The 18,916-nt window shown below is 37.8% G+C and overlaps 1 protein-coding gene across 1 annotated transcript in view; it reads right to left on the reverse strand.

Annotated features, from left to right (window-relative positions):
- Window positions 1–16,312: 16,312 nt before the first annotated feature.
- Window positions 16,313–18,916, reverse strand: part of CFAP299 (cilia and flagella associated protein 299) — a 662,518-nt gene continuing 659,914 nt past the window's right edge. The window contains exon 6 of the mRNA XM_033214298.1: window positions 16,313–16,552. Coding sequence (XP_033070189.1) covers window positions 16,457–16,552 — 96 coding nt within the window. The 3' untranslated portion in view covers window positions 16,313–16,456. The remainder of the gene's footprint in view (window positions 16,553–18,916) is intronic.

The following is an 18,916-nucleotide window of genomic DNA, read 5'->3' on the forward strand; positions in this document are numbered from 1 at the left end:
TCAATCCACATGGCTTTACGTTTGAAGGTTATGTCAAACTTAAAAAAACAGATAATGCAAATTCTGCATAAGTACTTTTCTATAACATAGAAAAAGCCAATTTAATATTGATCTTTAAATAAATCTGTTAACTATAGCATTAAAAAACTATATATGAAGTGACAAGCTACAGACTGGGAAAAAACATTTGTAAAACACATTTGATGAACGACTCATATCCAAAGTATGCACAGATCTTAAAACTTAACAATAACAAACAACCCAATTAAAAAGTGGGCAAAGACATGAACAGATATCTCACCAAGGGAGACATAGAGATGGCAAATAAGTATATGAAAACATGCTCAACACCATATGTTTTCAGGAAATTGAAAATTAAAACAACAATAAGATACTACTACACAACTATGAGAATGGCTAAAATTGAAAAACACTGACAATACTAAGTGCTGAATGTGGGGCAACAGGAACTCTCATTCATTAATGGTGGGAGTGCAAAATAGTATAGTTACTTTGTGAGACAATTTGTCAGTTTCTTACAAAGCTAACCCATATGATCCAGCAATTATGCTCCTAGATATTTACCCAAATGAATTGAAAATTTATGTCCATAAAAACTCTGGACACAAATGTTTATAGCAATTTTATTGATAATTGTCAAAACCTGGAAACAACCAAGATTTCCTTCCATTGGTGAATGAATAAACAGACTGTCATACATCCATACATGGGACTATGATTCAGTGATTAAAAAAAGAAATGAGCTATCAAGTCATGAAAAGTCACAGAGGAAACTTACATGCATATTGCTAAGTGAAAGATGCCATATATGATTCCATCTGTACGACACTCTAGAAAAGGAAAAACTATAAAAGCAGTAAAAACATTAGAGGTTCCTCGAGGTTTAAGAGGGTAAGGAGGGAAGAATGAGTAGGTGGAGCAAAAGTTTTTTTTTTAGGGCAGCGAAACTGTTTTATATGATACCATAATGGTGGATACAAAACAGCATGTATTTGTTAAAATCGACAGAACTGGGCCAGGTGTGCTGGCACATGTCTGTAGTAGTAGCTACTTGGGAGAATGAGGCAGGAGGATTGCTTGAGCCCAGGAGTTCAAGGTTACAGTGAGCTATGATTGTGCCACTGGACTCCAGCCTGGGCAACAGAGTAAACCCTGTCTCTGAAAAAAAAAGACAAAAAAGAAAAAAACGACAAAACCTATAGAACTGAACAACCCAAAGAGTGATCCCTAATGTAAACTATGGACTTTAGTTAACATTTTTCAATACTGGTTCATCAGTTGTAACAAGTATACCACATTCATGCAAGTTGCTAACATTAGGGGAATCTGTGAATATGTAATGGAGAAAAGGCATATGGAAACTACCTGTACTTTGTGCTCAATTAATTTGTAAACCTAAAATTGATAAAAAAAAAAAAGTCTGTAAATTTTTAAAATTACATGAAATTCAGTATTCAGTGTCCATAAATCAAGTGTTACTGGCCAGGAGGGAAAGAAAAAAACTATACATGTAGAAAGTGTTCCCATAAGTAGAGTTGCAAAACTTCCAAATAATATACAAGCATAACAATTTGAGAAATTTATTGAATAAATCATTCAAGATGCATTTTAACTGAAATACATCTTAAAATTTATATATGAAGCATATCATATAACTTAATTTTCTTTATAAAAATAGTTTTAATTGATTAACAAAATTGCATTTGAAAGAAAACATTGACACTCATTCCTGGTGAAATATCTAAAATAATCCAAAACAACTTAGGAAAGAAGTATCCTTCCCAGTAAAAATTTTAACATTAAATTGAGTCAACATTACACTTACTAAATTTTCGCAAAGTGTGTTTCAAAGTACAAGTTTCAAGCGATTTTATAGTAGATATTTCTTGCTATGTCTTTTCAACTCATGAAAATTTCTCTCTCTCTGGAAACAGCCCTTGACACACAGGGATGAACGTCTAGGTATTATGTCTAATCATCTGACCCTGACCATTGCTGATTTATCCAAGAAGGAAAACCTGACACTAGTGTGGCCAATCAGGTTTCCTCTCTTGGAAATTCGAAATGTGGGATTTACATACAGGGACTGGGGAGTAGTTGGAGCTCAGCTTTATTACTGGCAGTGCTTGACAGAGAGGCTTCCTCAATTCCTCTGTATTCTTTCTTTCTCAAGTCTTGGTTTTTAATTCTGGATTCCTGTATCTTATCTCTGTTTCAGTGTGTGAAGATTTTATTTATTTATTTATTTATTTATTTATTTATTTATTTAGTGGCTTGCAAGCAAACAAACAAAATCTCAAATAATGCAAAGCTGAGTCAAATGTCCCTTCTCTGGGATTCTGGACTTGGGAAAAAGTGGTTGGAGTTGGGGGAAGAAGAGAAGAGGGAGGGACAGTGGCAGGGAAATAGGCAGAGGGAGAGGAAGAGGGAAAGAGTATGAGACTCTAGAATTGTTCAGAAAATATTTGCTATAACAGAAGGTCTAGAGAAACACAAAGGCTGTTTTCCAGAAAGAGGAAATTATGCATAGAAAAGAACTCAGTACAGAGATAGACATGGAGTTCTGAGTGTTCAAGTCTTTGATTATGATTATTCTTGAAATACAAACATAGCCCTTTCACACCTAACTTACTAGACTAGTCTCTTCAGCTGGGGGAGTCTATAGATATATTAAAGAAACAGCAAGGAGGAATCATAGATATTTTGAATATGAAGGGACCTTTGGGAGCCAAAGTATGGAAAGACAAGGTATTGTGGTCAATTTCCAACTCAGCTTAAATAGTCTGGTTCTTAATGTGCTTTATTCTTTATTGCATTGTTCCATTCTTGTTTCATTTCCCTTCAGTTGGTTAGCTGATTCTTAGTTCCTGTCTCTTTGGCCCACTGTTCTTTTTGCAGATTATCACGTACATTTCACATGTCCCCTTTCCTTGGTTCTGCATTCAACGGTTAGCTTCAGGTTAAAATTACTTTCTTAGTGTACCTGAACTCATTCATAACGGTTGCCTAATTGCTCTCTCTTCTTTACTGGGTGGAGATCTCCTCAATACGTTTCCACAAAAGGACTTTCCAAGTACCAATAGTTGCATTAGTGTGACGTTAGAACTGTAACAACAGGACAAGGTAAGACTTGAGAGATATGCTCCGTACAATCAGGTGCCATTGAAGTCTTTTTTTTTTATTATTATACTTTAAGTTATAGGGTACATGTGCATAACGTGCAGGTTTGTTACATATGTATACTTGTGCCATGTTGGTGTGCTGCACCCATCAACACGTCAGCACTCATCAACTCATCAGCACCCATCGACTCGTCATTTACACAGATATAACTCCCAATGCAATCCCTTCCCCACCACGTGATAGGCCCCAGTGTGTGATGTTCCCCTTCCCGGGTCCAAGTGATCTCATTGTTCAGTTCCCACCTATGAGTGAGAACATGCGGCGTTTGGTTTTCTGTTCTTGTGATAGTTTGCTGAGAATGATGCTTTCCAGCTGCATCCATGTCCCTACAAAGGACTCAAACTCATCCTTTTTTATGGCTGCATAGTATTCCACGGTGTATATGTGCCACATTTTCTTAATCCAGTCTGTCACTGATGGACATTTGGGTTGATTCCAAGTCTTTGCTATTGTGAATAGTGCCGCAATAAACATACGTGTGCATGTGTCTTTATAGCAGCATGATTTGTAATCCTTTGGGTATATACCCAGTAATGGGATGGCTGGGTCACATGGTACTTCTAGTTCTAGATCCTTGAGGAATCGCCATACTGTTTTCCATAATAGTTGAACTAGTTTACAATCCCAACAACAGTGTAGAAGTGTTCCTATTTCTCCACATCCTCTCCAACACCTGTTGTTTCCTGACTTCTTATGATTGCCATTCTAACTGGTGTGAGATGGTATCTCATTGTGGTTTTGATTTGCATTTCTCTGATGGCCAGTGATGATGAGCATTTTTCATGTGTCTGTTGGCTGTATGAATGTCTTCTTTTGAGAAATGTCTGTTCATATCCTTTGCCCACTTTTTGATGGGGTTGTTTGTTTCTTTCTTGTAAATTTGTCTGAGTTCTTTGTAGGTTCTGGATATTAGCCCTTTGTCAGATGAGTAGATTGCAAAAATTTTCTCCCATTCTGTAGGTTGCCTGTTCACTCTGATAGTAGTTTCTTTTGCTGTCCAGAAGCTCTTTAGTTTAATTAGATCCCATTTGTCAATTTTAGCTTTTGTTGCTGTTGCTTTTGGTGTTTTAGACATGAAGTCCTTGCCCATGCCTATGTCCTGAATGGTACTACCTAGGTTTTCTTCTAGGGTTTTTATGGTATTAGGTCTAACATTTAAGTCTCTAATCCATCTTGAATTAATTTTCGTATAAGGAGTAAGGAAAGGATCCAGTTTCAGCTTTCTACTTATGGCTAGCCAATTTTCCCAGCACCATTTATTAAATAGGGAATCCTTTCCCAATTTCTTGTTTTTCTCAGGTTTATCAAAGATAAGATGGCTGTAGATGTGTGGTAATACTTCTGAGGACTCTGTTCTGTTCAATATCCCTGATGAACATAGATGCAAAAATCCTCAATAAAATACTGGCAAACCGGATCCAGCAGCACAACAAAAAGCTTATCCACCATGATCAAGTGGGCTTCATCCCTGGGATGCAAGGCTGGTTCAACATATGCAAATCAATAAACATAATCCAGCATATAAACAGAACCAAAGACAAAAACCACATGTTTATCTCAATAGATGCAGAAAAGGCCTTTGACAAAATTCAACAGCCCTTCATGCTAAAAACTCTCAATAAATTCGGTATTGATGGAACGTATCTCAAAATCATAAGAGCTATTTATGACAAACCCACAGCCAATATCATACTGAATGGGCAAAAACTGGAAAAATTCCCTCTGAAAACTGGCACAAGACAGGGATGCCCTCTCTCACCACTCCTATTCAACATAGTGTTGGAAGTTCTGGCTAGGGCAATCAGGCAAGAGAAAGAAATCAAGGGTATTCAGTTAGGAAAAGAGGAAGTCAAATTGTCTCTGTTTGAAGATGACATGATTGTATATTTAGAAAACCCCATTGTCTCAGCCCCAAATCTCCTTAAGCTGATAAGAAACTTCAGCAAAGTCTCAGGATACAAAATTAATGTGCAAAAATCATAAGCATTCTTATACACCAGTAACAGACCAACAGAGAGCCAAATCAGGAATGAACTTCCAGTCACAATTGCTTCAAAGAGAATAAAATACCTAGGAATCCAACTTACAAGGGATGTCAAGGACCTTTTCACGGAGAACTACAAACCACTGCTCGGTGAAATAAAAGAGGACACAAACAAATGGAAGAACATACCATGCTCATGGATAGGAAGAATCAATATCGTGAAAATGGCCATACTGCCCAAGGTAATTTATAGATTCAATGCCATCCCCATCAAGCTACCAATGAGTTTCTTCACAGAATTGGAAAAAACTGCTTTAAAGTTCATATGGAACCAAAAAAGAGCCCGCATTTCCAAGACAATCCTAAGTCAAAAGAACAAAGCTGGAGGCATCACGCTACCTGACTTCAAACTATACTCCAAGGCTACACTAACCAAAACAGCATGGTACTGGTAGCAAAACAGAGACATAGACCAATGAAGTCTTTTATAGGAGTGTTGGCCTGGCCAATAGAGAGAATATGAAAACAATCTAGAAATAGAATGACATCATGCATAGACTCATTGACTATCAGTCAACCTCAGTGGGTGATAAAAACTCAAATCAGACAAGAGTATTAGATAATAAGAAATTTGAATCCACGGCACTTAGACAACAAGACAGTCTTTTTTTTTTTTTTTTTTTTTTTTTACTTTAAGTTCTAGGGTACATGTGCATGACGTTTATATCATGTATAACTCCCCAATGCAATCCCTCCCTCCTCCCCCTCCCCATGATAGGCCCCAGTGTGTGATGTTCCCCTTCCCGAGTCCAAGTGATCTCATTGTTCAGTTCCCACCTATGAGTGAGAACATGCGGTGTTTGGTTTCTCTTCTTGTGATAGTTTGCTAAGAATGATGGTTTCCAGCTGCATCCATGTCCCTACAAAGGATGCAAATTCATCCTTTTTTATGGCTGCATAGTATTCCATGGTGTATATGTGCCACATTTTCTTAATCCAGTCTGTCACAGATGGACATTTGGGTTGATTCCAAGTCTTTGCTATTGTGAATAGTGATACAATAAACATACGTGTGCATGTGTCTTTGTAGTAGAGTAATTATAATCCTTTGGGTATACCCAGTAGTGGGATGGCTGGGTCATATGGTACATCTAGTTCTAGATCCTTGAGGAATCGCCATACTGTTTTCCATAATGGTTGAACTAGTTTACAATCCCACCAACAGTGTAAAAGTGTTCCTATTTCTCCACATCCTCTCCAACACCTGTTGTTTCCTGACTTCTTAATGATTGCCATTCTAACTGGTGTGAGATGGTATCTCATTGTAGTTTTGATTTGCATTTCTCTGATGGCGAGTGATGATGAGCATTTTTTCATGTGTCTGTTGGCTGTATGGATGTCTTCTTTTGAGAAATGTCTGTTCATATCCTTTCCCCACTTTTTGATGGGGTTGTTGTTTTTTTCTTGTATATTTGTTTGAGTTCTTTGTAGATTCTGGATATTAGCCCTTTGTCAGATGAGTAGGTTGCAAAAATTTTTCCCATTCTGTAGGTTGCCTGTTCACTCTGATGGTAGTTTCTTTAGCTGTGCAAAAGCTCTTTAGTTTAATTAGATCCCATGTATCAATTTTTGCTTTTGCTGCCGTTGCTTTTGGTGTTTTAGACATGAAGTCCTTGCCCATGCCTATGTCCTGAATGGTACTACCTAGATTTTCTTCTAGGGTTTTTATGGTATTAGGTCTAACATTTAAGTCTCTAATCCATCTTGAATTAATTTTCGTATAAGGGGTAAGGAAAGGATCCAGTTTCAGCTTTCTACTTATGGCTAGCCAATTTTCCCAGCACCATTTATTAAATAGGGAATCCTTTCCCCATTTCTTGTTTCTCTCAGGTTTGTCAAAGATCAGATGGCTGTAGATGTGTGGTATTATTTCTGAGGACTCTGTTCTGTTCCATTGGTCTATATCTCTGTTGTGGTACCAGTACCATGCTGTTTTGGTTACTGTAGCCTCGTAGTATAGTTTGAAGTCAGGTAGCGTGACGCCTCCAGCTTTGTCCTTTTGACTTAGGATTGTCTTGGCAATGCGGGCTCTTTTTTGGTTCCATATGAACTTTAAAGCAGTTTTTTCCAATTCTGTGAAGAAAGTCATTGGTAGCTTGATGGGGATGGCATTGAATCTATAAATCACCTTGGGCAGTATGGCCATTTTCACCATATTGATTCTTCCTATCCATGAGCATGGTATGTTCTTCCATTTGTTTGTGTCCTCTTTGATTTCACTGAGCAGGGTTTGTAGTCTTAGGTTTTTACATCCCTTGTAGGTCTTTACATCCCTTGTAACTGGATTCTAGGTATTTTATTCTCTTTGAAGCAATTGTGAATGGAAGTTGATTCCTGATTTGGCTCTCTGCTTGTCTGTTACTGGTGTATAAGAATGCTTGTGATTTTTGCACATTAATTTTGTATCCTGAGACTTTGCTGAAGTTTCTTATCAGCTTAAGCAGATTTTGGGCTGAGACGATGGGGTTTTCTAAATATACAATCATGTCATCTGCAAACAGGGACAATTTGACTTCTCTTTTCCTAACTGGATACCCTTGATTTCTTTCTCTTGCCTGATTGCCCTAGCCAGAACTTCCAACACTATGTTGAATAGGAGTGGTGAGAGAGGGCATCCCTGTCTTGTGCCAGTTTTCAAAGGGAATTTTTCCAGTTTTTGCCCATTCAGTATGATATTAGCTGTGGGTTTGTCATAAATAGCTCTATTATTTTGAGGTACGTTCCATCAATACCAAATTTATTGAGCGTTTTTAGCATAAAGGGCTGTTGAATTTTGTCAAAAGCCTTTTCTGCATCTATTGAGATAATTATGTGGTTCTTGTCTTTGGTTCTGTTTATATGCTGGATTACGTTTATTGATTTGCGAATGTTGAACCAGCCTTGCATCCCAGGGATGAAGCCCACTTGATCATGGTGGATAAGCTTTTTGATGTGCTGCTGAATCCGGTTTGCCAGTATTTTATTGAGGATTTTTGCATCGATGTTCATCAGGGATATTGGTTGAAAATTCTCTTTTTTTGTTGTGTCTCTGCCAGGCTTTGGTATCAGGATGATGTTGGCCTCATAAAAAGAGTTAGGGAGGATTCCCTCTTTTTCTATTGATTGAAATAGTTTCAGAAGGAATGGTACCAGCTCCTCCTTGTACCTCTGGTAGAATTCAGCTGTGAATCCATCTGGTCCTGGACTTTTTTGGTGGGTAGGCTATTAATTGTTGCCTCAATTTCAGAGCCTGCTATTGGTCTATTCAGGGATTCAACTTCTTCCTGGTTTAGTCTTGGGAGAGTGTAAGTGTCCAGGAAATTATCCATTTCTTCTAGATTTTCTAGTTGATTTGCGTAGAGGCATTTCATTGATTTTTTGGAGGGTTTTTTGTGTCTCTATCTCCTTCAGTTCTGCTCTGATCTTAGTATTTCTTGCCTTCTGCTAGCTTTTGAATGTGTTTGCTCTTGCCTCTCTAGTTCTTTTAATTGTGATGTTAGAGTGTCAATTTTAGATCTCTCCTGCTTTCTCTTGTGGGCATTTAGTGCTATAAATTTCCCTCTACACACTGCTTTAAATGTGTCCCAGAGATTCTGATATGTTGTATCTTTGTTTCATTGGTTTCAAAGAACATCTTATTTCTGCTTTCATTTCGTTATGTACCCAGTAGTCATTCAGGAGCAGGTTGTTCAGTTTCCATGTAGTTGAGCGGTTTTGATTGAGTTTCTTAGTCCTGAGTTCTAGTTTGATTGCACTGTGGTCTGAGAGACAGTTTGTTATAATTTCAGTTCTTGTACATTTGCTGAGGAGTGCTTTACTTCCAATTATGTGGTCAATTTTGGAATAAGTGCGATGTGGTGCTGAGAAGAATGTATATTCTGTTGATTTGGGGTGGAGAGTTCTATAGATGTCTATTAGGTCCGCTTGGTGCAGAGATGAGTTCAATTCCTGGATATCCTTGTTAACTTTCTGTCTCGTTGATCTGTCTAATGTTGACAGTGGAGTGTTGAAGTCTCCCATTATTATTGTATGGGAGTCTAAGTCTCTTTGTAGGTCTCTAAGGACTTGCTTTATGAATCTGGGTGCTCCTGTATTGGGTGCATATATATTTAGGAGAGTTAGCTCTTCCTGTTGAATTGATCCCTTTACCATTATGTAATGGCCTTCTTTGTCTCTTTTGATCTTTGATGGTTTAAAGTCTGTTTTATCAGAGACTAGGATTGCAACCCCTGCTTTTTTTTGTTCTCCATTTGCTTGGTAGATCTTCCTCCATCCCTTTATTTTGAGCCTATGTATGTCTCTGCATGTGAGATGGGTCTCCTGAATACAGCAGACTGATGGGTCTTGACTCTTTATCCAGTTTGCCAGTCTGTGTCTTTTCATTGGAGCATTTAGTCCATTGACATTTAAGGTTAATATTGTTATGTGTGAACTTGATCCTGTCATTATGATATTAACTGGTTATTTTGCTCGTTAGTTGATGCAGTTTCTTCCTAGCCTCGATGGTCTTTACATTTTGGCATGTTTTTCAATGGCTGGTACCGGTTGTTCCTTTCCATGTTTAGGGCTTCCTTCAGGGTCTCTCATAAGGCAGGCCTGGTGGTGACAAAATCTCTAAGCATTTGCTTATCTGTAAAGGATTTTATTTCTCCTTCACTGATGAAGCTTAGTTTGGCTGGATATGAAATTCTCGGTTGAAAATTCTTTCTTTAAGAACGTTGAATATTGGCCCCCACTCTCTTCTGGCTTGTAGAGTTTCTGCTGAGAGGTCTGCTGTTATTCTGATGGGCTTCCCTTTGTGGGTAACCCGACCTTTCTCTCTGGCTGCCCTTAAGATTTTTTCCTTCATTTCAACTTTGGTGAATCTGGCAATTATGTGTCTTGGAGTTGCTCTTCTGGAGGAGTATCTTTGTGGCGTTCTCTGTATTTCCTGAATTTGAATGTTGGCCTGCCCTACTAGGTTGGGGAAGTTCTCCTGGATGATATCCTGAAGAGTGTTTTCCAACTTGGTTCATTTTCCCCCTCACTTTCAGGCACCCCAATCAGACGTAGATTTGGTCTTTTTACATAATCCCATACTTCTTGCAGGCTTTGTTCATTTCTTTTTCTTCTTTTTTCTTTTGGTTTCTCTTCTCGCTTCATTTCATTCATTTGATCCTCAATCGCTGATACTCTTTCTTCCAGTTGATGAGTCGGTTACCGAAGCTTGTGCATTTGTCACGTATTTCTCGTGTCATGGTTTTCATCTCTGTCATTTCGTTTATGATCTTCTCTGCATTAATTAGTCTAGCTGTCAATTCTTCCACTTTTTTTTCAAGATTTTTAGTTTCTTTGCGCTGGGTACGTAATTCCTCCTTTAGCTCTGAGAGGTTTGATGGACTGAAGCCTTCTTCTCTCATCTCGTCAAAGTCATTCTCTGACCAGCTTTGATCTGTTGCTGGCGATGGGCTGCGCTCCTTTGCAGGGGGAGATGCGCTCTTATTTTTTGAATTTCCAGCTTTTCTGCCCTGCTTCTTCCCATCTTTATGGTTTTATCTGTCTCTGGACTTTGATGATGGTGACGTACTGATGGGGTTTTGTTATAGGTGTCCTTCCTGTTTGATAGTTTTCCATCTGACAGTCAGAAGGACTGTCTGTTGGTCTGTTAGAGATTGCTTGAGGTCCACTCTAGACCCTGTTTGCCTGGGTATCAGCAGCAGAGGTTGCCGAAGATAGAATATTGCTGAACAGCAAGTGTACCTGTCTGATTCTTTCTTTGGAAGTTTCCTTTCAGGGGTGACGTCACCCTGTGAGGTGTGGGGTATCAGACTGCCCCTAGTGGGGTATGTCTCCCAGCTAGGCTACTCAGGGGTCAGGGACCCACCTGAGCAGGCAGTCTGTCCGTTCTCAGATCTCAACCTCCGCGTTAGGAGATCCACGGCTCTCCCCAAAGCTGTCAGACAGAGTCGTTCGGGTCTGCAGCGGCCCTGCTCTTTCCCCTAATGGACTGCAGCTGTGCGCTGTCCGCAGCAGTAGAGTCTACAGAGACAGGTAGGCTTCCTTGAGCTGCTGTGAGCTCCACCCAGTTCGAGCTTCCCAGCGGCTTTGTTTACCTACTTAAGCCTCAGCAATGGCGGGCGCCCCTCCCCCAGCCTCGCTGCTGCCTTGCGGATAGATCGCCGCAGACGGCTGTGTTAGCAGTGAGGGAGGCTCCGTGGTCGTGGGACCCTCCCGGCCAGGTGTGGGATATATTCTCCTGGTGTGCCTGTTTCCTTAAAGCGCAGTATTGGGGTGGGAGTTACCCGATTTTCCAGGTGTTATGTGTCTCAGTTCCCTGGCTAGGAAAAGGGATTTCCTTCCCCCTTGCGCTTCCAGGTGAGGCGATGCCTCGCCCTGCTTCAGCTCACGCTGGTCAGGCTGCAGCAGCTGACCCGCACCGATTGTCCGGCACTCCCTAGAGAGATGACCCCAGTACCTCAGTTGAAAATGCAGAAATCACCGGTCTTCTGTGTCGCTCGCGCTGGGAGTTGGAGACTGGAGCTGTTCCTATTCGGCCATCTTCAACAAGACAGTCTTAATTTGAAAGGCATGATGTTGGAATCCTCAGAGGTTTAGACATGGCTTAGCATTAGCCATGAGAGTCTAATCAGGGAGAAGGGTCCTGGGTGTTTGTAGTCCACCTGTCATGCTAAAGTCTGATTTGTCTGTTCAAAGTTCATATGTTGAAAACTATATGTTCATCTGTTAGAGATACGGCTTTTAAAAAGGTAATTAAGTTAAAATGAAGTTATAATGGTGGACCCTAATCCAACCTGGCTGGTGTCCTTAAAAGAAGAGCAAATTTGGGCACACAGAAAGATACTGGGGATGTGCTCAGAGAGAAAAGAGCATGTGAGGACATCTAGATGCTACGTTCACCTGTTGCATCAGGCAGAGAAGGCTGCCATCCGTGAGCGAAGAAGACAGGCCTAGAAGAAACCAGACCTACTGACACTTGATTTTAGACCCCCAAACTCCAGAACTGTGAGAAAAGACATTTCTGTGTTTAAGCCACCCAGTCTGTGGAAGTTTGTTAGAGTGGACCTTGCAAACTAATACATTTCATAATGCAACTTAAATCTCCAGTTAGTATTTACTATCAGTAAATTCAATTCAGAGGCTAACATAAAAGTTACTTGTGATAATATAATTGAATTTTTAGTGCTTTAAAACTTAGCTTTAAATATAGGAATAAATTGTAAATATGTTTGATATTTGAAAAATTTTAAATACCTTCATTTAAAAATAAGTAGTTACATTTTAGAGAAGCTGGCATATTAGAATATAGAATATCTAACAGATAAGCCTTGCTATTCTCATTTAAAGTGTGATAATTGAATAACTGATTAAGACATGTTTTTAAGTTTAAATTTTATGTATTTATAAGCCATACTAGAATATGTTAGGCAAACATAAGGGTCATTATATTTATTTTATTAGATTTAAAATAGTCATTTAAATGCATGGGAAGGCTTATTTTTAGGTAAAAATTTAGAATTATTAGAAAATTAAATATAATAAAGTTTATAATTTAAATTTAAAATGATCAAAGGAATTTAGTTAAACCATAGAAGGACCCATAGAAGTGATTGTTAAAATTTGGTCAAATCTATAGATAGAATAATAAAATTTATACATTATAAAGTGCATGAAACTAGGGTTTTCATTTATAAATTTAATAAGTCAAACATTTATTTTATCACCAAACATCTTGGACTAACAGAAAAGTTGTAAGTATACCACCAAGACCGTTTCCCATGAATTATTTACAAATAATCTACTGACACGATCCCCTTTGGACTCTCAAAGCCTTCAATGTAATTTCCTACATTTAAGAACATTCTACTACATAACCACAATATAATAATCAAAATCAGGAAATAAATCTAACCACAATACAATCGTCAAACTTGGGAAATAAATATTCTTATATTATTACCATTTAATCTTCAGAACTTTAAATTTTCACCATTTGGAAAAATTAAATTTTCACAAGTTGCCCCCAAATTCCCTTTATGGAGTAAGGATCTACTTCAGAATCATGTGTTGTATTTGGTTGTCATGTCTTTCTATCCTTCTTCAGTCTGGGACAGTTCCTTCTTTTAACCTTCACTGTCATGATCTTGACACTTTTAAAGATTACAGGCCAGTTATTTTGAATAACATCCCTCGATTTGTGTTTGCCTGATTTTTCTTTTAATTAGATTCAGGTTATGCAACTTTGGAAGTACTATTACAAAGGGGATGCTACTACGGTCCCCTGTTGCAACAGATAAAGTCTTGCTCTTCCAATTTAAAATGTCATATTTGACAAATTGATTTAGACATGAATCTTATTTGCTAGGGCACAAATTCATTCTGCTTCATTACTGATGATATTCTCTTTGATCATTTGCTGAAACTGGTGTCTTCCACCTATCTCCATTGTTTCCTCTGTAATTAATAAATATTTTGTGGATACTATGTAAATACCCTTTTTCTTATTTAACTTTCAATTTATTCCTGCCTGTAGATCAGTATGGACTCACTGTTTCCTACTTTATCTCTTAATTATCATCATTTTGATGCCCCAGTGGTCCTATATTTGGCCCGTGGGTACCCTTCACATTGAGTTCTGTGATCCTTTTGATAACTCCCATTTGTTTTTGGAGAACTTTTTTACTTTCTGGCACAAAAAGGTATTCCAGACTCTTGTATGTTCCCTGCTTCAGCCCTCAAATTAGTTGTTTCCCCAAGGATCCCCATTCCTGCTTGTTTTGGTGGAAAATGGTGTTAGGAATCTAAGGTCCTGGCACTAGGTATGCTCACTGATATTGGTGGGTGGCTGCTCCTGGGCTCTTTCAGTTAACAGCGTGAGGGACTATACATGTACATATATATATTCCATATCTGTTCTATATATTGTATATGCTGAAAATTATGAGATCACCCTGATATACCCAATTCCAATGTAACACCACTCCACTCACCCTGCTTGGCATCTGACATATCGCGCCACGCCATTGCCTTCCCCATAAGTACACCCTTGCATTTGAACTGTGACTTCCTGCCTTGGGCTCTACCAACTCCACACCTGAGCAGATTTCCACCGCTTGTCCCCACCTAATTACCTCAGTTCAAGGTTGTTTAAACGTATCTCAAAATAGTAAGAGCTACTTATGACAAATCCACCACCAATATCATACTGAATGGGCAAAAGCTGGAAGCATTCCTTTTGAAAACAGGCACAAGACAAGGATGCCCTCTCTCACCACTCCTATTCAACAAAGTATTGGAAGTTCTGGCCAGGGCAATCAGGCAAGAGAAAGAAATAAAGGGTATTCAAACAGAAAGAGAGGAAATTGTCTCTGTTTGCAGATGACATGATTGTATATTTAGAAAATCCCATTGTTTCAGCCTCAAATCTCTTAGGCTGATAAGCAACTTCAGCAAAGTCTCAGGATACAAAATCAATGTGAAAAAATCACAGGCATTGCTATACACCAATAACAGACAAACAGACAGCCAAATCATGAGTGAACTCCCATTCACAATTGCTACAAAGAGAATAAAATACCTAGGAATACAACTTACAAGGGATGTGAAGGACCTCTTCAAGGGCAACTACAAACCACTGCTCAAGGAAATAAGAGAGGACACAAATAAATGAAAGAACATTCCATGTTCATAGATAGGAAGAATCAATATTGTGAAAATGGCCATACTGCCAAAAGTAATTTATAGAGTCAATGCTATCCCCATCAAGCTCCTATTGAGTTTCTTCACAGAATTGGAAAAAACTACTTTAAATTTCGTATGGAACCAAAAAAAGGCCTGCATAGCCAAGACAATCCTAAGCAAAAAGAACAAAGCTAGAGGCATCACGATACCTGAATTCAAACTATACCGCATATTCCCACTCATAAGTGGGAGTTGAACAATGAGAACACATCGATGCAGGGAAGGGAGCATCACACACCGGGGCCTGTTGGGAGGTGGGGGTCTAGGGGAGGAATAGCATTAGGAGAAATATCTAATGTAGATGATGGGTTGATGGGTGCAGCAAACCACCACAGCACCTATACCTATGAAACAAAACTAGGCCGGGCGCGGTGGCTCAAGCCTGTAATCCCAGCACTTTGGGAGGCCGAGACGGGTGGATCATGAGGTCAGGAGATCGAAACCATCCTGGCTAACACGGTGAAACCCCGTCTCTACTAAAAAAAATACAAAAAACTAGCCGGGCAAGGTGGCAGGCGCCTGTAGTCCCAGCTACTCGGGAGGCTGAGGCAAGAGAATGGCGGGAATCCGGGAGGCGGAGCTTGCAGTGAGCTGAGACCCGGCCACTGCACTCCAGCCTGGGTGACAGAGCCAGACTCTGTCTCAAAAAAAAAAAAGAAACAAAACTGTATGTTTTGCACATGTACCCTAGAACTTAAAGTATAATAATTTAAAAAAGAAAATACATTAAAAATAATTAAAATATAAAATAAAAATAAAAAGGTATTTTGAAACACTAAAAAAGGGAATTAAATTGAATGGGAAATAAAGAGGAAGAACCAAATATTAATTTTTAATAAAAAGTGGCCTTCAAATATTAATATCTTTTCTGCACAAAAGCCACCTGCAGGGCACATTAGGAAAAAGTGCTTATTTCTATCATTGAGTCTTGAGTTTTCTAAAATCTAGTTTCCTTTAGATTTCATTTCTTCAGCTTCGCTGTTTTAGGATTCATGTTATCCAAGCATATATGCATATTAAACACTTTCATTCATTTTACACATCATTTCATGGGATATCACAGATTTTACTTACGTGTTTAGTACTATTTAAAACCTTGTATGCCAATTTGAGATCCCTTAACGGTCAATATTCAATGATTTTAGCAGCTAGCAATGCCATATGGCAAAACCTTGGTCCATTCGATTTAGCAATAGGGGAATCTGGAATTTTTTTTTTTTTTTTTTTAGTTCTGAGCTACATAATATGTCACCAATTTCCATATCTTTGAAGTAGCACCAAAATTCTCTTCCATGAAATGTTGCAATCAGCTCAGAGCCTATCTGTATAATAAAAAGATAGTCAATATTACAGTTTTCTTTCTAATTTCTTTATTAACTTTATTGTTCTAATTTGCCTTCCAGCTACAGGGCTCATTTATTATTCTAATTTGCTCTGTCTATGGAATTTATTTAAATTTAGCAAATTATTAGGAAATTAACATGTTGGTACTTAAGTCTTTCTTCTGGAAATGTGGTCAAAAATGACAGCTTGTATGTAGAGTTCTGTCGGGATTGGGATTCTAGTAGAGTTGTCACCTGGCTGCGCCTAAAATACATAAATTACATTGTTAGTCAAGTCTATGGAAATACTTGGCCTTATTTTTTTTTTTTTTTTTTTGCTTTATATTGTAGAAAACAAAACTAACAAGTTTGTTTCCATGGAGATATATACATGTTTCCCCCCTAGTCTTTTTCTCAGGAGTGATGATAATTCCAATTAGGAGCTTTGAGGCCCTGGGTTGTGATATTGAAAATGCCCAGGATCAAAGCAGTGTCACAGGCTCATGCTTGTCTAGACTCTACTGAACCGCATGAGTCACTAACTTCAGAATTCCTAGCAAAGGCCTTTACAAACATGTGTGACTTCAGGGTAATAATTCAAAAAGAATCCTATCTTGATTTCAAGTTTGTCAAATAAAATGTCTCAAGTTTGGGATTGGTTTAGACCAGTGGAAGTGCCTGTCTGTGGTGGGTTTTACATAAAGCATCTTTCTTATCACTTTAAAAACTATTTGATCTGCTTTTTTTTTTCTTCCTTCAAATTATAACCTTTTAAAAGGATTTCATCTTTTTTTAAAAAAAAAATGGATAGTTTATCATACTGATAGGTGTCTAGAAAGCCTCTATGGAAATAAAGATTTGCTAATGTGGTATTGATAAGGGAGAAGAAAGAAGTTTGGGTAAAGCTGATGCTCAGAGGAGAAAAAAATGATTCTAAAAGAGTTGCACAATATGTACAATTAGAAAATTTTAGTTACTAGACCTTTTGCATATTTGATGTAGGAAAGAATCATATTATTTGCTCTCTCTTCTGAGAATAAATAATTAGAAATTTAGAATTGAAGATAAAGAGAAGCTTTGGTATTGCCTTTTCCATATGGTACTTAATTTCTTGTGTTCAACAAAAAAGTGGGTGTCCTGACTGTGCCCCCATCTAAGTTAGTTTTGCTTTTTATTGTTTTTGTGCTATTCCATAAGTCTTTAAGTTGTATAAAACTGATAATAATAGAAAATACCTTGCCCACAAAGGTGGAAAATAATTCTGCCCAGTGGAATTCAATTAATCATTGCCCTGTATAGAGACCTATTTTGCAGCTATTTTATTTCAGTTTTCCTTATTCCCTATACAGATATGTTCTGCTCTTTGAATTCTCCTTTGAATTGGTTATAATATCTTACTGGTTCCTTCTATAATTAATGAATTAAATGAAATCTTTTGAACATTTATGCTATAGCTGCATGATAGTTATTTATACCCCTTTAAAAAATTGTCTTGCAAATATTTTGGAGGTTCTTCTGCCAATAGTCAGTGGATTCCTCTGATAGATGAATAACCTACATGCTGGAGGAGGTTGTACCCCTGGGGGCTTAAACCCAGACTCCCAAAGGCAAATCTCCAGTGAGAAATTTAACTTTGTGGATCTTCTGTTTCTTTCTATATTTTCCTTTTTGGCTATTTTTGTGTTTTGTTTTTGTCTTTGCAGCTTTTACAACTGATATATTATTTCCTGCTGGTGACAGCAGTGATTCAGAACATTGTGGGCTAGCCATTGTGATTTCTGTAAATAGATTAATGGATTAGAGAGATTTATTCTCCTTGTGTGACAGACAATAACCTTTTTCAAAGTGTTTTATTTTTATTGGTTGTTATTTGTCTATTTTGAGCTCAAATTAAGACTCTTGCACCCATCAGGAAAGAGTACAATGCTTTGATATACGAACTGGTGATTTTTCTGTGTTTACTTTTAATATGTGGCTAATACTTAGATCTGAAGTTATAAGCAGTCTTGTGTCTGTGTGTCTAGATGCTTATAATTTAGAAAGACCTTTATCTCTTTTTGGATGACTGCATAATATTTTCCTGTCTCTGGAGGGTAATGAATTAGGTTAAAATGTCTTCTAAATTAAAGAATCTCTGTTCTGATTGGCCTATAGAGTTCTTATATAAATACATTCTTATATAAATCAAATATTTATAAAATTCCAAAAATTAGGAAATTAACAGTTATAGTATTTTAAATTGTACTATACTTAATATCTTATTTTTACAGAAACTCAGAAATGCTTTTAAAATTTAAGTTCACATAATCGCAGTAAATCTTTGGAAAACAAGACTAGTGTAATAATTTTGGTTCAAAATAAGCAGCTATGTTCTCTGATTTATCAGTGTTGAGTTTAATATAAACAACATTTTGTTCTACTTGGGTTTGTTTGTCTTAAACTTACTTAGGTCTACTAACTAACAATATGCCTACACAATATTTTAGATAATGAAAAGTACACATTTATATTCAACTACATTGAATCATTATTCAGACAACTTTATTTCAACAGTAATCATGTGTTTTTTTTGTTGTTGTTGTTCTTTTAACAAGTCAGCTTGAATATAGGTCCCAAGACCCTCAGACTT

The sequence above is a fragment of the Trachypithecus francoisi genome, unplaced genomic scaffold, assembly GCF_009764315.1.
Source record: "Trachypithecus francoisi isolate TF-2019V2 unplaced genomic scaffold, Tfra_2.0 Lachesis_group1, whole genome shotgun sequence".
NCBI classification, from domain to species: domain Eukaryota; kingdom Metazoa; phylum Chordata; class Mammalia; order Primates; family Cercopithecidae; genus Trachypithecus; species Trachypithecus francoisi.